This window comes from Embiotoca jacksoni, unplaced genomic scaffold (assembly GCF_022577435.1).
Source record: "Embiotoca jacksoni isolate LCO1_2020_lvr unplaced genomic scaffold, fEmbJac1.0.p SCAF_12, whole genome shotgun sequence".
Lineage (NCBI taxonomy): Eukaryota > Metazoa > Chordata > Actinopteri > Embiotocidae > Embiotoca > Embiotoca jacksoni.
Window position 1 is genome coordinate 12,917,921 of NW_027185252.1, and position 24,291 is coordinate 12,942,211.

The 24,291-nt window shown below is 41.0% G+C and overlaps 1 protein-coding gene across 23 annotated transcripts in view; it reads left to right on the forward strand.

Annotated features, from left to right (window-relative positions):
• Window positions 1-24,291, forward strand: part of LOC138195467 (neurexin-1a) — a 245,336-nt gene that overhangs the window by 79,265 nt on the left and 141,780 nt on the right. For 16 of the 23 annotated variants that reach the window (XM_069144917.1, XM_069144919.1, XM_069144920.1 and 13 more), the window contains 5 exons: window positions 6,637-6,938; window positions 9,671-9,694; window positions 10,802-10,963; window positions 15,451-15,892; window positions 21,238-21,621. In XM_069144917.1, the coding sequence (XP_069001018.1) occupies window positions 6,637-6,938; window positions 9,671-9,694; window positions 10,802-10,963; window positions 15,451-15,892; window positions 21,238-21,621 (1,314 nt within the window). The remainder of the gene's footprint in view (window positions 1-6,636; window positions 6,939-9,670; window positions 9,695-10,801; window positions 10,964-15,450; window positions 15,893-21,237; window positions 21,622-24,291) is intronic. The other 7 variants (XM_069144908.1, XM_069144910.1, XM_069144916.1 and 4 more) reach the window with 1 other exon arrangement.

Genomic DNA, 24,291 nt, shown 5'->3' on the forward strand with positions numbered 1-24,291 from the left:
ATTTGACTGAGCTAATTGAGGCTTTCTCTCGCATTACTGCTGCTCTGTCAACACGATCGGCAACAGAAACAATCAGCTTCACAGAAAATTAATTTGTATTTCTAACATAAAAACAAACAAACAGCTGGAACTCCTGTGAAGTTTAAACTATCAATGACTTGTGGATGCCTACCTTGCAAGCAGACAGGACTTTGAAATATTTTATTAAGTCTTCTGAATGGTGTGAGAATCATGTAATAAAATATGTTCTCAAAGAATGTCGCACTTCAGAAACTCCTCTCTGTCATAGCCTAAGAGGCTTAGGCCGGCTTCATGACGCTAACTTCCTATCATTTTAATAGGCTGCCAGACACTAACTTCTGTATCATTTTAATAGGCTGCCAATCAAACAAGGAAACAGCTAGTGAATGGGAACAGAGTGAAATCCAGTGGCAGTCACCGAGCCCAGCCACAGATGATTAAACACATTCGTTCTCCGCGTTGCACGGCTTTGGCGTTCACTTTTATTTGTGGCGCAGCTAGACCTTTAAAGGAAATCTACAGGTGTTACTTTAGAGGTGCACCTTCCTTTTTTTTCCAACACCGTGAACTTGTTTTGAACCTTAGAAAGCTGAGCGTCATAAGATAAGGTTTTTTCCTTCAGCGAGTCACTGACATCTAAAGCGGGGTACTTCTTGTGGCACGAGGAAGGTGATGGTTTGTGAAATCTCTCACAGGAAAACAGTGATATAGAGGTTCATGCTGTAGTCAAAGATAATGCTGGGGACTGTCATGAAGACTGCAATGCTATTGGAGATGGGCAACATAGTTATTGTGTCTGTTTGAGCAATGCCTGTAGTATCACACCCCCTTCTCCAGACCCTTAAAATTTGCCACAGGTCCTGCTTTCTATGTGTCATCTTGTCCTCTGTCTCTGTTGGCTCTGGAGGACAGCCATGTATTTGACATTAATAAGCAGCTGTAGTCTTTGAAGGCATAAAATGGTTCCATCAACTCAAAACAACAAAACATGTTTATACTGATAGTGAATTTCCTGCCATAATTTCCTCACTTTAGTTGCCTTTAGTTAAATTGTTGACTCATTTCTGTTGATTTATTACTCTCAGAACCCGGTCCAAAATGTCACAGGTTGGAATAATGACACTTAAAATCAAAGCTTCCTCCGACATTCATTTCATGGGTATTTTTTCCTTATACCCGCCAAGTCCGTTTCAGACAGTTGTGTCATGATTTGCTGTTGACAGGAAACGTGTTCCCCTGGGTGCAAGCTAATTTAAAAAGCAGCCATAGAGTAGCAGATGCCAGATTAGTGTCAGAGCAAAAGTGACTGATGAGGATCCTCCTGGTCTGATACTTTAGAGGCATTAATGCTGCCTCTGCTCTTTGTTTTGTTTTTTTGCAGTGAAGCACACCTACCTGTTTGTGGCAGCATCCATACTTCTCTGACTCTTTGTGACACTAATCTAATTTGAGTGGCGAATAATTGTATTACTTCCATCAGCATGGGTAGTTAGTTCTGCACCACAACCACACATGTGATTTAACCAAAGAGAAAGAGTTTCCTGAATGACACTTACAGTTAGGATGCCGTTGATTACCAATTGTTTACAATGAAGCGGACAGTCTTACATTTGGAAGAGACTACAGGATTCGAAGCACAGTTATGTTTTCCTCGTCTCTTAGGAGCCTAAGAAAAGAAGAGGCACATGCCATTTGAAATATGTTCTACTAATGGTAGATTTTACAATTTGTGAAAGTTGTAGTGTGAAGTGGGTGTCGGTGAAGGCACAGATATTTTCTTGTTGTTCAGAAAGGGGCTGAATGACGCAGAACAGCAGACTGTGACAAGTTTTTACCTGTGTGTCTATTTATGGCCTTTCCCCAGGAGCTACACTTTCACTGTGCTCGTGTCTTTTTTCTCTCCTCTGTTCTCTGAAAACGAGACTAAAGGAGCTGGCTCTCATCCGTGTTCTCATTCAGTGTCATGACTCAAGGGCATTAAGGTGCCGGCAGCATGCTGTTGTTTGATTGACTGTAGACCGTAGGACAGCCCAGAGAGACATCCAGGACACGCCCAAATACCCAGGAGAACACAATGACAAAATAGTCCTCTTCCTCCACATCATTACCTTTTTTTTTTTTTTCCTTTTTTTTTGGCTGAAGGAAAATGACACGTCTGAGTGACACATCCGCTGCCAAATATTAACGCTATAAGCTGCTGTGATCCCGGAGACATGAACACAGACAAACATACTGCTTACTAGTTGTATTGTTATGGCTCAGAAATTAAAGACTAAACTAACAAATTCTTCAGGACACTCTTTGCATGTCGCTAATAATCTAACGAGGTGAATTCAGTCAGAAGACATCATCCCTTTTGAGCATATGTGAAGGGGATATTTGTCAAAAATGTCAAATTTTACTTTCAGAATGTGCTCTCTCCTTGAAAAGGGTGGGGTAAGTTTGATTTAGCAGTCAGTATTTTACATGCTCTTGCTTTATATACGTGTGCGTTGAGCTACATGCCGGCCGAGCTGTCTGCAGCTTGTTCTGGCTGTTGTCTGTTTTTTTCAGTAGAGCGTGCTGCCACTCACTGTCATGTGTGATTTTGCGTTGAACAAATACGATGTTTTACAGTAAACAGGACTTTAAAGCTGACGCCTTGAAGTTTAAGCTGTATTTTTTGATATATTATGTTGTACCTGCTCAGTTTTCAGCTTTCACTTGCCTTCAGCTCGCTCATCACTAGCTTAGGCTGATTATAAACTACCTACTTAAAGTGTTGCACTAGTTTGGTAGAACTTTGAAACAGATTCAACAAACAGAGAAGGAATCTTCTCTCTGGCCAACCAATGAATGCTAGTCTGATACTCACTCTATTTAGTTATCGACAACCTTTTATTTGGCTCTCAAGCTGCTAAATGTTCTACTGTGTTTACCAGGCAGTTGCTAAATGTGTCTGTGTACTGTTGGGCAGGATTCAGTTGGACAGTTGGTTTATGATAGCTCTTTGCTGATTATGGCTGCCTCTGTCGCTGGAGATGAAAGCAGTTGATGAAAGCAGTGAGACTGAAATGGTAGATTAAAGTTGAAGGACTTAAAGCCAAATCTATGAACTAAAAGATGCTAAAAAGTGCAGTGGTTCTGTGTAATCCTCCGCTTTGAGTGATAATTCATGGTAAGTAGTTGTGACTTGGAGTGACAACTCTCACAGTACATTTAGAGAGACACAACTTTTTCTGATTAACCAGTAAATATTGGATTTGGATCAGCGGGAGGGACGCTCTGCCTGTGATTTGTTGTTATGTTTTGGAAGGGTTAAGCTTATGGTTAACGTAAAGGTTAGGGATAGTTGACTAATACTAAAACAACCCTCAAAGCAGTATAAACTTTACAACCAATGACAACAGCATAGAGTTTAGAGGGTGTTTCCACCATTAATGGCCAAATGGAAGCTTTAGTTCAACCTGGGTCAGACACTTGACTAAGATCTTAAATGGTGAAATGGCTCCAAAGGTTACAGCTTGACAAATCAGGCTTTACCAGAGTCAGTATTGGTGTAGAAAAAATATCTATTGTCTTATTGTACTCCATGAGTTGTGTCTCTGGTCCCGAAGTTTGGACTTTTTAGTTTGGTCCAAAATAGTAAAAGGTGTGAAAGGACCAAAATTGTATCTGACCCAAAGAGGTAGTCTTGGTCCTCATTAAACTAAACCATTGTTCATTTTGTTCGCAGTGTAAAAACAGTTTTTGGATGTTTCAGACTTTCACACCAATTACACAAAGAGTACAGACTCAGCGCATCATCACTCATTAAACCACAAAGTAAGAAAAAAAAAGTAAAAATGAGCCGTGGTAGCACATGGAGGGAGGGGGAGTGTTTAACTGTAATTTGGTCCAATGAAGAAATCAAAACTCAGTTATCACTTATTTTCTGACAATAAGTTCCTGTTGTAATGCCAAAATAATAAATATTATTATATAGTAACAACAAAGTTTATCCCTTTCACCCCACCCTAATGGAAAATGCTAAAGACTAAATTGACAACATGCCAGCGTCAGATGCACGGCGTATAAAAAGCAATCATTGACAAATATAGGGATGTAAATAAGTCATGCAAAGTCCTTCACCGCGCTCATAAAATTGCAATGTGAAACGGAAACTAACTGAATCAAATGTATACAATGTCACAAAACCTTTTAGGTTTGAAAATGCCTGTAAGAAAATTATCCTCCCCAATTCATTCCTATGAGGTCATCTAAATGCTCAAACTGTTCTTCTTCATTTAGACGTACAAATGTTTACATCAGAGGGAACCAGTTTTCTGTAAATTGTAAATACTGTGGGAGCTATCCAACCCCCCCCCCCCCCCCCCCCCCGGTCCTAAAACTGCCTCTGGGCTGAGCCCCAAATGTTGTAAATTCCTAACAGTGCCTCTGCTGTACACACACAATTCATTCTCCATTGGTTAGGGGAATTAACTGTGACTTCGGGGCACGGCGATGTGTGGAGCGAGAGATGAGAATGACCCCAAACTATTGGCTCTATTTGTTATGTGGTCACTGAGCTTGCGAAGCAGGTATGGGTGGGTTTAGTGAAGAGGGTAGAGTTCTCTCATTTTCACAGAGAGGGGGCTCAGACATACAGGGAATGACCAAAGAGTGGTGAGATTCAGTCAGCTTCAATTACGGCTCCTTGTAGTTTTCCCAGAGGTGCACTATAGCGCCTTTAAGGGGAAATCAATGAGGTGACAAATTGTTGTGGACAGCAACCCCTTTTTATTTCTTTCGTTGTTGTAGCCATGCCTGGATGCTACTTTAAGCATGTATGTGTGGGTGCATTTGTGTGTGTGTGTGTGTGTGTGTGTGTGTGTGTGTGTGTGTGTGTGTGTGTGTGTGTGTGTGTGTGTGTGTGTGTGTGTGTGTGTGTATGTGTATGTGTGTGTGTGTGTGTGTGTGTGTGTGTGCGTGCGTGTGTGCTTGTGTGTGTGTGTGTTTGTTTGTTTGGCAAGCATGTATAAATGTGCAGCCCCATTTATGATAATTGAATGCTTTGGTCCATTTGTGTTTTGGTAGTTGATTTTCTGCTAGTGGCTTTAATGGCTTGTTATCTCTCTAAACCTGTTTTTAAATGCTTTCTAATGGATGTTCACATGCATCAGCCGCTGATGCTCGGTGCTGCTTTGTGTTGTTTTTATCTCACAATGACAGTGTTGAGGTTTTCCTCGATGCTGTTTTTGCTATGTCGAGTCCCTGTCATATCTGAGGATGGCTGATGATTGCCGACTTGCTCAAGTGCATTGAGAACCATATGGGGGTGTTTTGAATGTTGGGAGGAGTCCATATGAAACTGTCAGGGCACTGCTTTCTGCCTGGATAGTTAAATACTGGAGTTGGAAAAACAGGGAAGATGGGCAATACAATTTCAGGTTCAGGGGAGTCACAAAAAAACTGAAAATCATGAATTGCTCTCAATAAACCACAGATGTTGATTTACAAATATTTGTAGACATTGATATTGATTTATTACAAATATATATTAAGTTCAAACTGCAGTATGCAGCTCTAATATGTCACTTTCCAAATGTGCTGGGTCTTTGGAGATATATGTTTAATGTGTGAATGAGATTTAAATTCCACTGTACTCATACATCAGATAATAATTTCTGTCTGATCTTTAAATATTTAACATCCGATTTCATTGAATTCTTTTGAAACAAAGGCAGCAGTCGTACCCCCTTATTATTCGTGGTTTTCCATAGAAGACTGTCTGAAACAGTTTTGGTATAGATGTCAATCCAGCAATTGATGAACCTAACAGACACAAGTCTGATATATTTGATCTGAAAGGGTGAAAAACACATCTGAGTCAAGGCTGTGTAGCCTGTGGTCTGTTCGTGAGAAGGCTTGATTTTTTTCTTGCTGTTTCTTGCTTTAAAAATAATTTATATTGCTCTAGTTTTGTAAGCGTGTGTGCATGGCTCTGTACAATAATCTGTGTATCTAAGGAGTATGTGTAGGCTTTAATACGCGGTGACAATCATGCCGTTTACATAACTGATTTGGACATTTAGGAAGCAGAGTATATATTGTTTATGTAATATGGTTTTAGGGTGCTTTCACATTATATTTAATACATGGATACCTATCCCTAGTTCTTTGTGTAAGAGTGTGCAAACAGTATATTATTTTTCTGTAGTGTACAAGTGTATGTTGATATCACAGTGAGTAGGTGTAGTCCAATAATCTTGATCACAGAGACATTTTAGCTTTAGATAGATAAAGAGGACAATATCACAACCTGTACATAGTATGTCATGTGAATTGCAGAAATACCAGTTGCCTAGGAGTGTGTAATAACTCTACAAATGTACATTATCATAAGATAAGGCCTAATGTAGTGCCAGTGCCTACGTACCTGAGTTTCTTTGGCAAAGGTAAATAGTTAGACGCTGGAATTTGGCGAACATTCTTCTTTGTGTACCTTTCATTACGTTTCAGCTCTCCTATTTCTATGTTTATTATTAATCCAACATTTTGGGGCATTCTTTCTCATTTCTTCTGACAGCTTCCCGACAGACACCCAAGAGGTCACGATATTTATGCAACACTTTTCTCTTTTTCTTGTCTCCACAGGAAAAGAAGAGTATGTCGCAACCTTCAAAGGATCCGAGTTCTTCTGCTACGACTTGTCCTTGAACCCGATTCAAAGCAGCAGTGATGAAATCACATTGTCATTCAAAACCCTACAGAGGAATGGACTGATGCTGCACACGGGCAAATCAGCTGATTACGTCAACCTGGCACTGAAAAATGGGGCTGTCTCACTCGTCATTAATTTGGGGTCTGGAGCCTTTGAAGCTCTTGTGGAGCCAGTCAATGGGAAATTTAATGACAATGATTGGCATGATGTCAAAGTAACAAGGAATCTACGTCAGGTAACAGTAAAGAGGGTGATGCGGAGACTCGTGTAAATGAATTAAAACAAATGCACTTAAACCATTACCATCATACAATACATTATTTGATCCAGACATTGTAATTGGATTTCTAAATTGAATCGTGGTGGTTTATGGTGGAGACTAAAACAGAACCACAAAGGAGCAGGGACATCTGGATGTGAAACAAGACCTCCATTACATTATTCTTTGAGGGAGGAAGGAAATACATTGCTTTTAAAACTGCATTCAGGCTCATTCAGACGTTTGACAAATGACAGGAATGACATTAATTTGCATCTAATGGTTTCTGCCTTGTTGAAGTAATATGCTGTGTATTTATGTGACTTACGTACCCTTAAAAGCATTGTTTTAAATATTGATGCGATAATATAATTGCTGTTTATTTTTCTGTCACAAAAATATGTTTTGCAGTGCTTGTAGAGATGTTAATACACTTAGTAAGCACTGATATCTATGAAAGATGACACCATGTTTGAGATATTCTTTCATATGATTCCTCTATAGCTCTTTTGCATTTAGAAATATTCAAATCAACCAGAACAATGTTAACACATTATAGGATGTCAACTTTTCAAAATAATTGAAAGAAAACTTATCCGTGAAGCCTGACCAAATCTATGGTTATGCTTTGATGTCTTTAAATTCAACTTTTAGCACAGGCAAATCCCTCTCACGGGATCTATAGACTCTAATGGGCTCTCCTACCTGGTCTTGGAGAATCACCTCTGCATTAATAACTCCTAAGAGACCGTGTAGTGACAGTATGACAGCAAACAATTTGTAGGAATTAGACTTCTTTAGGAATCCCATTCAGCAGCTTGTGCTACATTCCTTAACACCAGAGGGTGGTCCGTTCAAGACATCCTACTTCCACGTGTCATTTTCCTGTGGCAATCCTGCTCATAAATGGGTGAGCGGCTCGGGATATCAATAGAGCCGGTTCTTTCCTGAAGAGCAGATGAGATCAAGGAAAGGTATGACGCAGAGCCTTCAGCTTTGCACATGTGCAAACTATCCATTTGCAAGAAATATATTCCTGGCAGGAGTGAAGCCACAGAGGTCAGTGGATGTTTTTTGTGTCGCAAACAAATTAAGTACTACTGAGTTGCACTCACTTCCAATTCAACTGTATTTATATAGCGCCAAATCACAACACAAGTAGTCTCAAAGCACTAAACATATTTAAGTCCTTATATCATTATAGAGGAACTCAACAATTCCCACGAGTGACAGGTGGAAGGAAAAACTCCACTTTAACAGGATAAAAAGAAAGGCTAAGATACACTACTGGGGTCATAATAGGTTGTAGCTGCCACTCTGCTAGTGGCTGACTGTCCTTGGGTATAAACATTGTGCCAGTCTAACAGACACATGGCCTGCAATGTAGTTGAGGCACAGAGTCTGGGTTGTTTGAGGGGACAGTCAAACCAGAACAAGGCTAGCATTGGTGCCAACATATAGGTCCTTGAAGTCATTCTGAGAGAAAGACGGTTGGCGTGTTTTTGGATGTTGCAAATGGTTTAGTTATAGGCAGTTGGTGAGGATATTTTTTTTCCGATACTTTAAAGCCAGGTGGGCAGTAGGGGCCTTCAGTCGTATAACTGAGGATGCCAGGTGGAGACATCTTGAATCAAAGTGCTGTCTGGGTTAGGTTTAGCATGTTCAGATGTCGATTGCAACAACTTCTAGGTCCTGTTAGACTGTTTAGCCTGTGTTAAGTAAAATGCCATAGATTATTTTTCATTCAACAGATTATTTCAAATAATCTTTAACTAAATACGATTTTTAAGAATTGTTTACGGGCACATCATTAAGACAAAATCTCTAGATTTGTTCCTGCTCATTTGGTGGGAAACTTTTATCTTCACCTCAGTACCAAAGCTGCTTCTTTTGCATAATCAGCTAATTGATTATTGGCAAACCTGGAAACCTGGAAGGATTTGGCCATCTTGAACATTCACTGCATTCCAAGTGTGAAAGAAAAACCAAGCATAGTGAGTGCATGCTCTGCGGGGGCATCTGAAATTGCCATCCTCCTCATTCTGTGTCAGGGTCTTCTTTGCTTTGTCTCATTGCAGTAAAGTGATCCTAAAGTTCATCAAAAAGACCAAAAGGAAACGGTAAAGTATTGTATGAGCCCTGGAAAGTCCGATACACTGGATTGGTCTCAAGCCTTAAACCAAGAACCAAAGAAGGCTAATACCAGTACTAATACCGACACAAATAAATAAAGCTTTAAAATGGTCTTGAACTTGGGACTTTGTTAAAGAGGGTCAACTGATGTGCTTTAGGCATTCTTTCTTATGAACCATTTGATGTCTGTCAGTCATAACCTTTTGTAAGGACTTGGGAAAGAAATATTTTTTTCCTGCCACTGAGCGTTCTGGTCATGTACAGAAAATGGTGCAAAGACGCCACGAGGATCTTAGGGAGTCAATGGTTGAGCTCTAGCACCTCTTATGGAGCACTCTTGTTATTTCCTTGGTCTGCTTTTTTCTTGTTAAACTTATTTTGCCCTTTTTTCTCTGCTACTAACATGCTTTGGAAACAAACTAACATCATTCATGGAATGTCTCATTCTACTAACCAGTATGGTTTTTGCCGTTTTAACAATGTACTAACAGTATTGACCATCATATATTATTTGAGTAACAATCGTTATTCTGTTCACAGTTTTTAATTTCCTTTCTCCCCCCTTTTCCACAAAGCACTCAGGCATTGGACACGCTATGGTAAACAAACTACATTGTTCGGTAGATATCATTCTAATTGTTTCTTAGTTTGGGTTTGCCGTGTGTTTCTTTTCTTTCTTTTTTTACTGTAGACGTCATTTACAAAAAAAGGGAAATTGCGGTTGGTACTCTTCTGCTTACTTTTCGAATCCTTTTTAATTTATTGGTTCATTCATTGGTTTCACCCTCTTTATTTCACTTGTTTCCTGTCCAATTCTGTTTGATCCACCTTTTTAGGAGCATCATTTCGAGCCTTTTGCATCAAGCTGTGGTTAATAATGAGGACCCTCTCCTGTCTGGCTGGCCTGATGCTCTTTCGCTCAGCCAGTTGTATCCCCATCCACTTTGCATGGCATGCACTTTGACTACATGTTATAAATGTCACACTGCCCATTTGTCAACATCGATGTGACAGTTGAGCTGTGGTTGTTATTTCTTCTCTGGTGCTTTCTTTTTTTTTCTCTCTCTCTCTCTCTTTGTGGTTTTTACCGGTGTCCATGAGCTTCTGCATGCATTTGACACTGTGACAAGTGATACTCAGTCGGTATCCAAATCAATAATTTGGGAGGATTTTCTTTTTGTATGTTCGTAAACAAAAAGAAAACACAAATGCATGCATCCTGCTTTTTTTCTCTAATTCCCTCAGTCATTGTCCTGTACTAGAAAGTGATTGTGCTTTTCATAGCATGTGCTCCCTCTCTAACCTAGCGGCACGTTATTATTTCTTTTGTAGAACTGCTGGGCGTACTAATATGGAATAATAGTTAAACTAACCTAGATAACATTTTACTAACACCATTTTTGTGTCTGCTAAAGTACTTTTAAGTTGCAGTAGGGGCAATACTAACACTGTAGTATGGGCAGTTTACTAACTCTCTAACTAGAATAGCATTCCTTTGAAGGCTTGCAGTCTTCCAACTAATCAAACTGGACAAAATAATTATAAAAACAAGAAAAAAGACAATGAAAACAGACATGAAAATGGGTTTCGGAATAAATAAACATATAGGGGCGCCTGTCATAGACGACAAGAAAGAAAGGCAATAACATTGCAGTGTATAGGCTGTTTGAGTATAGCGTGTCCTTTCCCTGTGCTTTGTTGTCTAGGTGACAATATCCGTGGATGGGATTCTGACCACCACAGGATATACTCAAGAAGACTACACCATGCTAGGCTCTGACGACTTTTTCTATGTTGGAGGGAGTCCTAGCACAGCTGACCTGCCTGGATCTCCAGTTAGCAACAACTTCATGGGCTGCCTCAAGGAGGTAAACAACAACTTCTGTGTGAACTCTGTCTGGTGGGTGTATAGAATATGACTAGCTTCACCTTAGGACTCCAAAAAAGGCCCTTCCACCCACACACTTACCCAGTCTCATGCACATTTTGCTTCAGTTTGTTTCTCTCTTTTTTTTTTTTTTTTCTCACATACTCAGACATAAACTTTTTCTGACACTAATTTTGCCTCTGCTACCCTCTCGGTGCACATACAATGCTCTATACACACACAGGGACACGCACATGCGACTGGTGCACCACACACCCACACACATAGAGCTCTGTCTTGGAGTGGAATTTATCACAGGCTTCATGCAGCTCTGTCAGGTGCACTTCAAAGAGGAACAGTGATCCTGAGATCAGGGAGTTGAATTTTCATGAGCAGTCAGCCAACCGACACACTTAAGACCTCACTATTGTTGGAGAATATACTGTACCAGACTGATTTTATCTTGGAGCACCGATCTAATGATCAACCTTGCTTTATGTTTGATGTCAGTAGTATGTGTTTACACAAATGTATCTTCAAAGCAAGTAGAAATGTGCAGTTTGAGGCACCTGGGCTAGAAGCCTCTCTTTATAAGTATAGAACCCAACAAGGTTCAGAAATGTAGATCCGTTTAACGTGTATGTTCCCAGATGATATATTAAATTCAACAAACTCTGGATCCTGGATGCTCTGCAGTATAATGAGCCATTTGAATCTAGCTCATGATTTATAGTACATTATGTAATTTTTCACTCGCTTTTTTACTTGTGTGTTGTCAAACTCAGGAAGTATGTATAAAGTGTGTACTGTTATCCCTAGAGATGAATCAAGAGAGGGAGAGGAGGAGGTAATCTCTCCACAAGAGGGTTCATAAATTATACCTTCCACTGTAATCTCTACAGAAGTGTTTTTATTGTTTTTATTTTGTTTTTGCTGTTTAATCTGACCTCAAGTGTTTACCTCAGGAGCCAGCAGGGAAATACAGAGACATCTACCAAAGTACTGCAAAATGATCCGTTCATTTATCTTTTAATTTCAGAAGCTGTTTCTCCTTCTTTCTTAGTGCTCTCCCTTTTCTTTATGGTAGCCTCTCTTGTTCTTTTGGCATCCTACATATTGTATCTTACCTTAAGCGCAGGCTGTCATCCTCAGTGAACCTCTCAAAGAGGTCTGAGGCAGCTCTGTTTAATGAGCAGACAGGGTGTGGACCACATGTCCACATGTCATGTACAGCTCATTAGAGGTCTGGTTGTTAAGGGGACTCTCTTAGTTAACTACATGTCTCTGGGGCTCTGCAGATGTGGTGACAACAGGGATGGGATTGGTGCACCCAGAGCATGGTCATCTACCCCACTGAGCCACCCTGTCGGCTCTTAGTCAGCCTGAGCATACCGGCTGCTCTCACTATCCTCAGATCGATGTATTGAACTGTTACATTTTTTTTTTTAATTATGGTGCAGAGCGATGATAGTTCCCAGGAGAAGTGACACAGACTGAATGTCCCCTCTTTTATTTCCTCATGGGATCATTTGATATTTCTAGTTTAGTTTTTCCAGACAAATACAGATGTCAATACCGAATAAAAATGAGACAAGGCCATACACTGCAAAATCTATAGTTGGTTTAATGTTTGACTTTTAGTTCATTTCTGACATTTTTAGTGCTTTGAAGAGCTCCATGCATCATCTCATCCAGCCAGTTGAATTAATCAGATGCACCATCTGAGGTCAGCTTCTGAGTGTGTTGTGATAGCATATAAGCGGAGGGTTTAACAGCATGTGCTGTGGGCCATGATTGATGGCTTGTCCCCAAGTGGCTCGTTTCAGTATTTGTGTGCAGATTCCAGTCTGAGTTGCCACGCCTGCCTGTTGGTTCTGATGGCAAAACAAACTGTGGTGCAGTAATAGCTCAGTTGTCACAGCCCTAGTTTGATGACAAATTAGTGCAGCACCAGTAGCGCAGCACCCGTTGTAGCTCAGACCAAAGCTCCTTTGACTCTGGAAGGTGTCCTTTGTCTTGACTGTGAAAAATTGATTTGGTTTTATTGGTTGTATCTGTTGCACCTTTGTCTGCATGACTCAAGTCCAGCAGACAGCGATATCATCATTTATTCCTTTACTCTGTTTTTACATTCCTTCTTTAGTTAGGAGATTCTTGTCAAATTACCTTTTTATTTCACTTCTTTCTCTATAATCTCTGAAACATTCCATTTAGCGCTGCCTCATACCTGAGAACGGACTGTTCTGTGCGTTTTTTTTACACAGCAAAGATAAAGATGTGGGAATAAAAGCTTGGCATTATCTCTCTCCCAATTTCCTTGCAGTTAAATGCACTCTGATACAGCCTGTCTCAAAGCATTTACAATAAACTAAGCCTGATCTCACCTAATTCTGATGCACCGCTACGAGCTCCATCTACCTGAACAGTTTAGACACAGCAGATTTGATTCAGTGATAAACATAATGCTCCATGCTAATGCAATCCCATCAGAGGTGTCCCCGTTTTCAGGTGAACGCATAGCATGACAGCAAGTAAAAAACATGGCTAGTGTTTTCCACAGCTGTAACTCATTTGATTTGGCCCAATGAAAGCAGTATAGATGTGTCATTACAACTCCGTATTCACTTGTTCTTTGATAACAGAGTAAGGTGTTGCAGGTCGGGAAGCTCCAATGACACCACGATTGGAAAACAACTGTGTAGCTACTGTGTGCACTTCTTATGAAGAATTAAGCAGATTTCAGACTGAAGCCAGGAACTGAGTTCTGAGAACTCTTTAGCAGCTAGCCAAGCAAACGTGGACAAGATGAGGAGGCTTTATGTCGTTTCTTATGGGAAGAAAGCGAGCATGAGTGGGGAGGAGTCGGTCAAATGTGAAGATATAAGGGGGGCGTAGTCCTCACCATGACTGACTCAGCCAGGCTGTCACAAACATATTTGGTGTCATTGGAGCTTCTCCAGTTGTTCACACCGAGGTGATTCCCAGACTGAAACACTGAGTGAAGTTAGGAAATGAATCTGATCTACAAATTAGTAGTTCTGGAGCAGTGTGAAAGATAGAAGTAACTGTGCCCCTTGGGGGTAATTCTTAAAAATTAGTTGCTCCTTTAGCCTTCTTCCTGCCGCACTATTGACATCCTTGTGTTTAAAGTCTCTGTTGTCTTCCTAATATTTGCTTTGCAGACTTACTGGCACATCACATTAAAACACATCAACTGTTTCTGTGGTGAAAATGCGATGGCCATACTGACATTTTAATGAAACAACTTCACATTCTCTAAAATGCACCTCATATGGAAATGGGATGTAGCTACACAGGAGGATACTTGCTAATACAGCTGGATCACTAGATACTTTTTCATTATAGAGATTCGATAATGACATGGTTATGGCTGTCCCAAATATTTTGTAAAACTGTTGTCAGTTACAGTATCACTCCTGTTTGACTTCCACACTGTGTGCCGTTCAGTACTGTTATCTGTAGAGATGTGTTGTGATCAATATTTTGAAGATTTATTTCATGAGAAACCTCCCTCAGTATTTAGAGCAGAACTCAATACACCTGCTGCCTTTTTCTATCTATGAAACAGGAAATCAATGATGAGCTTCATCCACACATGGAGTTGACTTGTTAGACAAAAAGCAGTCGTATTGCTACTCCGTCACTTGTGTACTCTGTCTCTACAGCATCTTAAAGGTCACAGGACTAATGCATTTGATTTAGTTCAGCCTTTTGATACCAAACCCTGTCTTATTCACAATGTTTCAGAATATGAATCGGTGTTCATATGAGGGTTCCTGCATTGACACGTGTGGATTTATTTTCATTTCATCAATTTTCTAAATTATGCACACTATACTTAAGCTCATGCGTAAATTTTTACCCTGCTTAAGATAAGCATATCCATCATCTGCCCACTTTTATTGTAATCACAAGCTCCTACTGGGGCTTTAATCAGCATTTTACACCACACCTGCAATCAAGGCATGAGTTTCGATTTATCACTCTCCATCTCACTTTTCACACAATCCCAGGAGGTACTATTCGATAGATTCACTTTCTCCAAACCATTATCACAATTGCCTTTTAAATTCATGCTGCCGCTTCCATTAGTTGACACTGAAACTAAGATTTAAAAGACATGTCTGACTACCAGAGCTCACTATGCACCCGTTATGAAGCCTCCAGATGAGGATAAAGAAAAGCAAGGTGATGTGACAGATATTTGGTGCCACAAAGATACAGCTTCTCATGCGCAGGTGAAATGTGACAAACATGACCAATAATAGAGGCATGAAAACCCTGCTAATGACACACTGTCCTGAGGGGGAATATGTCTCATGGACAATGGCTGTTTAATGATATATAAGAATTATTAGATTCCCTGTAACATTTACATTCTGCAAGTGTAATTCTTCCTTTGTAGGTGAAATATGGTACTGTACGTATGACTGTGGAATTAACTTTCTTTCTCTACTCCCAATTCAGGTTGTGTACAAAAACAACGACGTGAGACTTGAGTTGTCCAGGCTGGCTAAGCAGGGTGATCCCAAGATGAAGGTTCACGGCACTGTGGCCTTCAAGTGCGAAAATGTGGCCACCCTAGACCCCATCACTTTCGAGACGCCCGAGTCATTTATCGTCCTCAACAAGTGGAACGCCAAGAAGACGGGCTCTATCTCCTTTGACTTCCGCACCACAGAGCCCAACGGCTTGCTCCTTTTTAGCCACGGCAAGCCCAAGCAGCAACCGAAGGATTCCAAGAGTCCCCAAACTCTCAAGGTGGACTTCTTTGCCATCGAGATGCTGGATGGCCATCTGTACCTGCTGCTGGACATGGGCTCGGGAACCACTAAGACCAGGGCGGTCAATAAGAAAGTCAATGATGGCGAGTGGTACCATGTTGACTTCCAGCGAGATGGAAGATCAGGTAACTTCCAAGACCATTAACAATATACAATCTTTAGATGAGGAATGTACAACGGAGAAGCTTAGGCTGTTGTTGTTGCAGTGGCCTTCAAAGCTCAACACTTGGAAGCTTATTCATAAAATACAAGAATATTTAAAAAATGGAGGCAAATGAAGGAAGCATCTTTGGCAATTTGACAAAACACACAGTATGCATCTTATTTGCATGCACTTTCTTTAGTAGCAGCGTGTTAGCCTGTCAGGCCCACCGTATGCATAAATGTTTGCATGTGAGGAATCTATATTCTGACTGACTAGTACAGACTCCTACATGTAATACAACATTCAGCAGAAAGCTAGAGTAGGAGCTCTGCTCTGCACCATCTAGATAAATTATTTAACTTTGACAAAAGTACCACTGCTGGGTCACAGGTATATTTTCTGTGAAAGAAAATATCCATTACTGGAGCGCGGCTGATACAACATCACCACTCAAACATCAATATCGCTCCACTCTGGATGCTCGTCGTATACATTTCTACACATTTAATGTAAAAAGGTTTTGATAGCAGTAACCTGTCTTCAGATAGTGGCCATATGTCGTGATTCCAGAAACATATTTGCCACAAAATAACTTTGCCCCCACTCACAGTGTGTCCTCTAAGCCCCGGGTTACGTTGCCCTGCACTGGTCCCTGTTGATTTGCTTATCTAAGCAGCAATTTGTTAGTGTGCGCTTAGAGCCAAGGCCTTGCAATGTCATGCTGCAAATTAGATATACACCTTGACCATGTTTTCTACTACATCTCAAGAGGTGGAAATTAGATTAACTGTTTCATTACCCCCCCAAAGCAAGACCGGGTTGCACCTCTAAATTGAGCTAGCTACAGTGTTAAAAAAAAAGTCATCGAGACGATTATAGAATCTTTTTTTTACAGTTCCACCTTCAGCTGCATTAATTATTGAGCGGATTCTTTTTTGTAAAATTGGTAAAATATCTACCTCCGGTAACCTGCTTGAGATGGTAGAATATAGTCATGCACAGTCATATACACCTCTGTGTGGCTTTGATTGAACTCAGTGGAAGAAGAAATGTGTGGGTGACTTCTCGATAACACAAATCTACTACATTTAAACCTATAACTATAAGAAACACTGGCTTGCTAAATTAGATTGTGTTCATTATCCACTCCCACTCACTTACATACAGCACACACGTGCACACAGAACCTTGAGCTGTCTTCGTCAAGCTCTCTCCACTCACAGTCTACCCTGCCTAAGTTTCCATGGAAACAGGAGGTGGTCTCTCCCAGGACTGAGACAGTTACTGCACAGTGCTGTGCTGAGCTGTGCGCTAATGACATTTCAGAGTAACTTTTCTTCCTCTCCTCAAGTCTGAGGCGTCAACTCTTACGTACTGGAGTGTAAAGGGGACATAAAAAGGTCTCACCAGTGTGATGACTTCCCATGTGAGAAGAGTAAAAAGGAATTGGCTGGAATGATTAGACACTGTGCACACTCACAAGCAGTGTCTCAGATTACCAAGCAATTTTAAAAATTTACCAGTGCTGTTTTTTTTTGTTTTTTTTACCAACCCTCGAAATTTAAGCCAATTATACAGTCCTGCGAAATCTAAAATCGTGCATCTTGAGATTTCTGTGAAGTGTACAAAGCGGAATTGTTTGCGGTGCTTAATGATGTGTGCGCTGCAGCTCGAATGGAAGCATTGGAAGTTTTGCAGTTCCTTTGTACTGAATAGGCCTCATGCGATTTCCATTCCCCCAGGATACATGTAACTTTAATGGTGCATTAAATAGCAGATTTGTGCAAATAGAATGATACAAAAACTTTCACGATAGCTTTTGTAAATGGAGATTGTTGTATGTATTTTTTTCCATGAATTATTGACACTGATATATGGATAAAAGCTCAGCTGGGAGCCTAAATGAACATTAGGAATTCCTGACAACATATTATTCTGCTTTAAAAGTCCACCCGTGAAGCTCAATAAAAGTCCACATGATGCTCACCTCTCTCGCACAGGCTGCTCTACACCCCGGTGCCCTCTTGTTAAACTTTTTAATATTTGATGGAATTAAGGTAATTTTAAAACATACGGAAAAAAACTCACTACTCCCCTGAGAGCGTGAGTCACGAAACATATGGTACCCTCGGCTTTTCATCTGTGTGTCAGATGTTTTATTAATACACACCACCAAGCACATCACTCATAACAAAAGTGCAACACAACAGCCCAGACATAATTATGTGCAGCCCGGTCCTCCATGTGTAACACTTCCTGCAGCCGTGACAATGGCGGATAACAATCCCTGCCCTATTTAGTTTAGCCAGCTCTTCCTGCAGGAAGCAAGCCTGCAAATGGACTCTCGCTCTCAGACAGCATCTTCTAACCTCAATGCATTAGAGACGCTAAGAGACACTCTGCTTTTAAGTGAGGGCTTCTGGGCTGGGAGTGCTGTGGGTCACTCATCAGAGACATTACATGGACATGGCTGTGTTGCAGCTTCACTTCCTGCAAGGGCACACGCACAACTACTTCACACACAAGCATGCACAAACACACACACACACACACACACACACACACACACACACACACACACACACACACACATAGACAACGCATTCCCCATCCTCACAGCCCACTCACAAGCCTCTCTCTCTACAGTGAATCCAATCACATAGAGAGATTTGGCCGTATCGCCCTAACTGGATTCTAGTAATCCCCTGTCTAACATGTTTTGGGGATGTGTGAGCAGGGTTAAGGGACATCATGCCAAGTTGAGCCTGGTTGCTGATGCAGGAAGTGTGCGAGAGATCTGAGCTGCCGTTTGGACCCCCGCCTTCAGGTTTGATGCTGGAGTACCACTCACAGGTCAGCCCGTAGAGAAAGAGAGGGAGAAGCGGAAATGCGGTCAGAGTGTTTTAGAGTTCATCATTTATTGCCCTCATTGTAATTTCGATCAACTGTCCTTTACTGCACATTCTGTTCTTGCCTCTCAAAATATTATTTGCTGCTTGTGTTCTCTCATCTGTGTTCTTATCTGTCATCGTACACCCCCTCCCTCATCTTCTCTCCAGACATCTTTATCTCCATATTCTCATCTTGTTCAGCATCTCCTCCTCTTTTATGCTTGGTAGCATTTACAGAGACACATCGCCTTCCCCCTTTTGGCTATGAATAGGCTTCCAAACATAAGCAGTCCTGCAATGTGTGTTACGTTTGCCATGCTGCAAGCATGGCGATGGCACATGTCCCCATGGGATTGTATATTGACGTCTGACTTAACATAGCTTGACTGTGTTTACACACTTCTGTACAGGACTTTGACAAGTGAACAGAGCACTCTGAGCAGATGCCTGAGAGATGATGACATCCTTCTCTTGTCTCCCACTTGCATCAATTTAGACAGACATGCTCACTGTAGACATACAGCATCTCTGTTTGCTGTTCACAACTGTAATAACCCTTAAGTATACATACTGTGAGATTTAAAGAGGCCATTAGCCTGGTGGTGAACCCCTTCACTGTCTACTGTTTACTTTATGAATGTAGTATTCACAAAGTAATGCTCATAACCACGTCCTGCTATGGCCTGTCACAGGGTGGGATTTGACAAAATCGGGAGTGTGAAGGCTTCTCTGACGATTCACGCTGACCGCAGTGATGTTCATTCTTCAGCCGTGCACCTGCTCTACTCCGAGAAAAGTTCCCCACTAATGGGTTTGATGTAGTGAGCTCGTTAGCTATAACCTGAAGGGAGCTGTTCTGGCTGCGTGACGGGTGGCCCATGCCAAGTGTGCAAAGCTTGAAAGTCTCAACAGCTGTGGCTGGAGAGAGCAGGGCCAGTGGGTGGCGGCACGGAAGTGCCGGAACAGATGCCTGGGGCCAGGACCCTGAGAAAAGAGCTGGAACATGTTAGTGGGACCAGGTTAATCATTGTGCATGAGGTCCTTAGCTGTCTCTCTCAAGCACTTTTTGCAAGAAGGCTCACCTTGGCTCTAAAGAACACATATAACCAAAATTATGGAATGATTTCAACAGAGTTTCTCTTGTACCAACATCTCTTCAGACTTAAATGATCCCAAAAAAAAGAGCACAACACAAAGAAAATATATCCTAAATGGAAAAAAGGAAATGCAGATATTTATAATATGCATAATTAATTGTGATATGTACATGCATGCATGCTAATGGTAGCTGTAATGAAATGTGAAATGCCCCATTTAATGTCTAATGTGTCTCTAAAATTGACCAGGCAGCCCTGCTGAAAATTCATGTGTGGCTTAGGGCTTGTTTTCCAGCATAAACACATTGACTTGGAAAAAGTAAGTTAAAAGCTGCGCTCCTCTCCCACATACAAGCAGTTAGGACTCTGCCATTTAGCCCGAAGCAATCAGCTAATAGCTCCTTCATATCTGCCATGGAAAGCATCTGCCACTCAAAATGTAAATTATGACTTTATGGCAATTTTATTTTTGAGCGTCCTTAACCCACTATTTCTCTGTCACTCTCCCCGGGCAGTTGCCTGCGTGGATCCTCGGCAGCACGGTATATAGATTACCGGACGAGGATGCGAGCAGCGTAGGCAGCCGCCATTAATTAAAGTCCACAATGGCTCCTGCACTGAGAGTAACAGATCCATATACAAATTAATCACCCGGTCCGAGTCCCACAGTAAGGCCTTCCTTTTCCACAGCTTTACAGTCCAGTCATGTCCGCTGTTGTTTACCGTGCTCCAGATCGAGAATTAAACCTGAATGAGAGTGATAAATCATCGTGGGGAAACACACAAACTCTCATTGCAGGTTTACGTGTTGGAGAGGCAAACGGAAAGAGAGACAGTGTGAAAAAAAAAAGAAGAAACAGTCTGCAGTCCGTTAATCAAGTTCAAAAATATTTTTTGTGGGGGGTGGCTAAAATGATAGAGGTGGCAACGATTTTTGTTTTCCTCTCCTTTCTTGTTTTATGGCCGCTGCTTCATAGATAAAGGAGATTTATTATGGGAAGTACAAGGAAAATGGAGAGGATACTCTCAGGGATCCCAGATTAGGCTACTAATAGAGTAGCTGCCCTGTGATTAATGTGTCTTATCAACACTCATCAGTCATTCTAAATGAAGAAAATCCTGATCCTGTCCAGATGGATAACACTAATTAGGCTAATTTCTTCATCAAACCATTTTTAAATGGGTCTTCTTCACATGTTTGTGTTTCTGCAGGGCATAGAGTCTTTTGACATCTACAGTCATCAATAAGTGTGACAATCCATCCATCAGGTGAATAACCTCAAAGTAGGTACAAAAATTTAAAAATAAAACTTCTCCAACTCTGTCTTATTTTTCAGGCACCATCTCTATCAATACTCTCCGTACTGCCTACACAGCCCCCGGAGAAAGTGAGATCCTGGACTTGGATGACAATCTCTACCTTGGGGGTCTGCCTGAGAACAAAATGGGGCTGGTGTTCCCCACTGAGGTGTGGACAGCTCTGCTCAACTACGGCTACGTGGGCTGCATCCGAGATTTATTCATTGACGGACAGAGTAAGGATGTGCGACGCCTGGCCGAGGTCCAGAAAGCTGCCGGGGTCAAACCGTCGTGCTCTAAAGAGCCTCCCAAACAGTGCTTGAGCAACCCCTGCCAAAACAATGGGGTCTGTAGGGAGGGCTGGAACCGCTACGTGTGTGACTGCTCCGGGACTGGATACCTGGGACGATCCTGTGAAAGAGGTAGAACTTTCTTCTTTTTTTTTTTCTCATTTTGTCTACCCAGCTGTTAGGACGCTCATTATTCTGTCCGGCAGGCATACATTTTGTGTTGACGATGCCACACAGTGACACACTTCTTTCTCACTACATTGTTTGCTAAAGTGGGCTTGGAATCCTAAAAGTGTGAATATAACTGACATCAAAGGAAACCAGAGAAAGAACCGCTTTAAATCTATCTACTATAGATACAGTATTCTTTGTTAGAACCTGACCTCCTTTCAAGTTGAGGCTGGACTGCATCACCAGACATAAGCCTGCAGGTGGTCGTTTTATCTCAGATGACGTTCGAACATCAGCAGCTCTCAAAACAACAGACTGAAAGTAATATAAGGCCGGAAAGAAAGTGTGCTCGTTGAGACAGACAGCCACAGAGAGGCAGATACAATGAGTCAGGATAGGTTGGGCTGATGTGAGACTGTGTTGAGTGGCAGGTGACTGATGCACCACTGAGACACTGGTCACATGCACCATGCACACTAGCTTGTAAATTGGCTGTCTTCTGCTAACCATTTGCCTCATCAAACCACTCGCTCATGACCAGACCTGGTGCAGAATACTCATACAGCTCTCTTACAAAAAAGAGAAATAGGGGAAGTGAGGGTCACTGCTAAAATCTTAGAGCTCCATGTTTCAGCTGTAACAGATTTACTTCTGACTCTGCAGTAATTTATCACACAGTAAGCACAAATTGTATAGGTGCTCATGTCAGAATTAGAAGAATACCATCTTCTTAAGTTCCTCAGTCTTGATCTTGTTGGTAGTGTTATAAAATATGGCATTGTAACCAATATTTGTTTATGTTTTTTTCTAAGTAAGTAAGAGCTGCATTTGCTTTAAGTTTGTTGTTGCTAAATTGGCCTCAACAGTCTGCTGCCGATACTTTTACGGGCTTTGTTACCAAGTCAGTAAGAAGTAAATAACAAATGCTCATTAAAATAATGAGCTATATCTGGATGTGTTGAGTGACTGTGAAACTCGTGTATGTTCTGCATGTTCAGCTTTAGCTTGTCAACCTTTTTGACCAGAGGATCGCCCTTTGACTTCTTTGATTGAAACCAAGTTCGATTAAGACAACATCCAGCTGTGTGTGGAATCCACATCCTTCACTTGCTAACATGGTCTGCTCTGAGACAATTATTCAAAAATTCAAATTTCAGGCTTATTTACATAATCAGATTGAATGAATAAATACTGTATGTTGGCTGTAGAGTATAGTTCATTTGCTGACTAGAAGTGCAATATTAACTTCTATAAATGGCCTTAGGTTGGCTGTATAAAAATCAGCTGACAGTCCGAGAGTATTATGCAGCAGTATTTAAATTCAGTCATAGATGAGTGGTCTAATGATATATATTAATGATAACCAAGTAAATCAGCCACAGTGAATATTCACAGAGTGTACAGCTACTGTATAGTATAAAATCTCCACAGCAGGGGTGTGATATATCGCGTTCATGGTAATATTGGTAAAATTTCTGATATGATAAAGAAACTTCATACTGTGATAATGGCAATATTATGACTTGTTGACGTAACATACATCACACCGTTTCACAGCCTAATTTATGCAACGCGACAACAAGTACAGCTGAAAGTGGCTCCATGTAGAGGAGTTAGTTCCTAAAAGGTAAGCAACCTCGCTAGTTTGGTTACAAAAAGATCAAAGGTGTAAGAAACCTTACTAATATATGTCAGTCCCTCCAGGAAACCGTGATCTTGCAATCGCAATAATTCAGGTGGATTCAAGGAATCTCCACAATAATTGCAGAAGCTTGCAACTTTGCAAGATTCCTGCAATTCTTCAGCAAAAAAAGGTACTTAACAGAAGCTCTGCTGCAAGTAGTATGGCATAGAGTAGCCTTTCCAAAGAAAACTCAATTTATAAACAAAAACAACTCCATTTACAATCAGCATGGCTCTGCTTTTTGTTTTATACAGACCTAAAGTGAAATTTCATGATATTAATTTAGGGCCACATCATCCACCCTTATACACTTTATACTGTATATACACAATACATAAAGCCAGGATTGCACTTTGGTGGTAAAGATTTAGTCTTTCAGCAGTATGTACAGAGTCTTCATTATTAAATCTCAACAGAGCCATTATGAGTGAAAACAGTTAACATATGCATAATCAAGGCAAATGTCAAAAAGAGCCCAAGCATGTGACAGCGTTATCACAGCATGATATATCTGCACAGGAACAACCGCAGGAGCAGGTTTTCTGCTCTGAAAAAACTCCGCTGTGAAAATATCACATCCCACACAGTTACATGCGTCAGCTCTACATGGGTTGCTATTCTATGATCAAGTTATTCACACTATAGAAAGCCTCAATATCCTGTGATTGAGATGTGGAATCTGTGTGGCTGAGATGTTAGTGATACGACTAATCTGATAGAAATCTGCTGAGTCAAATGTGAACAAATGATATGAAAAGCCGTGGATACTACGAGGATATCTGCTGTTCTGAACGCAGTTTATTAAGTCATGGATGTCTCATGACATGTGGAAAGTCTAATAAAGTCATGTAGTTAATGCCAGGGCAGGAAATGTATGTTTAATTTGAAAGAATAAATTAAAAAAACAACAACAACGCGTGTTAGAAAGAAAGTAAATTTCCATCTTG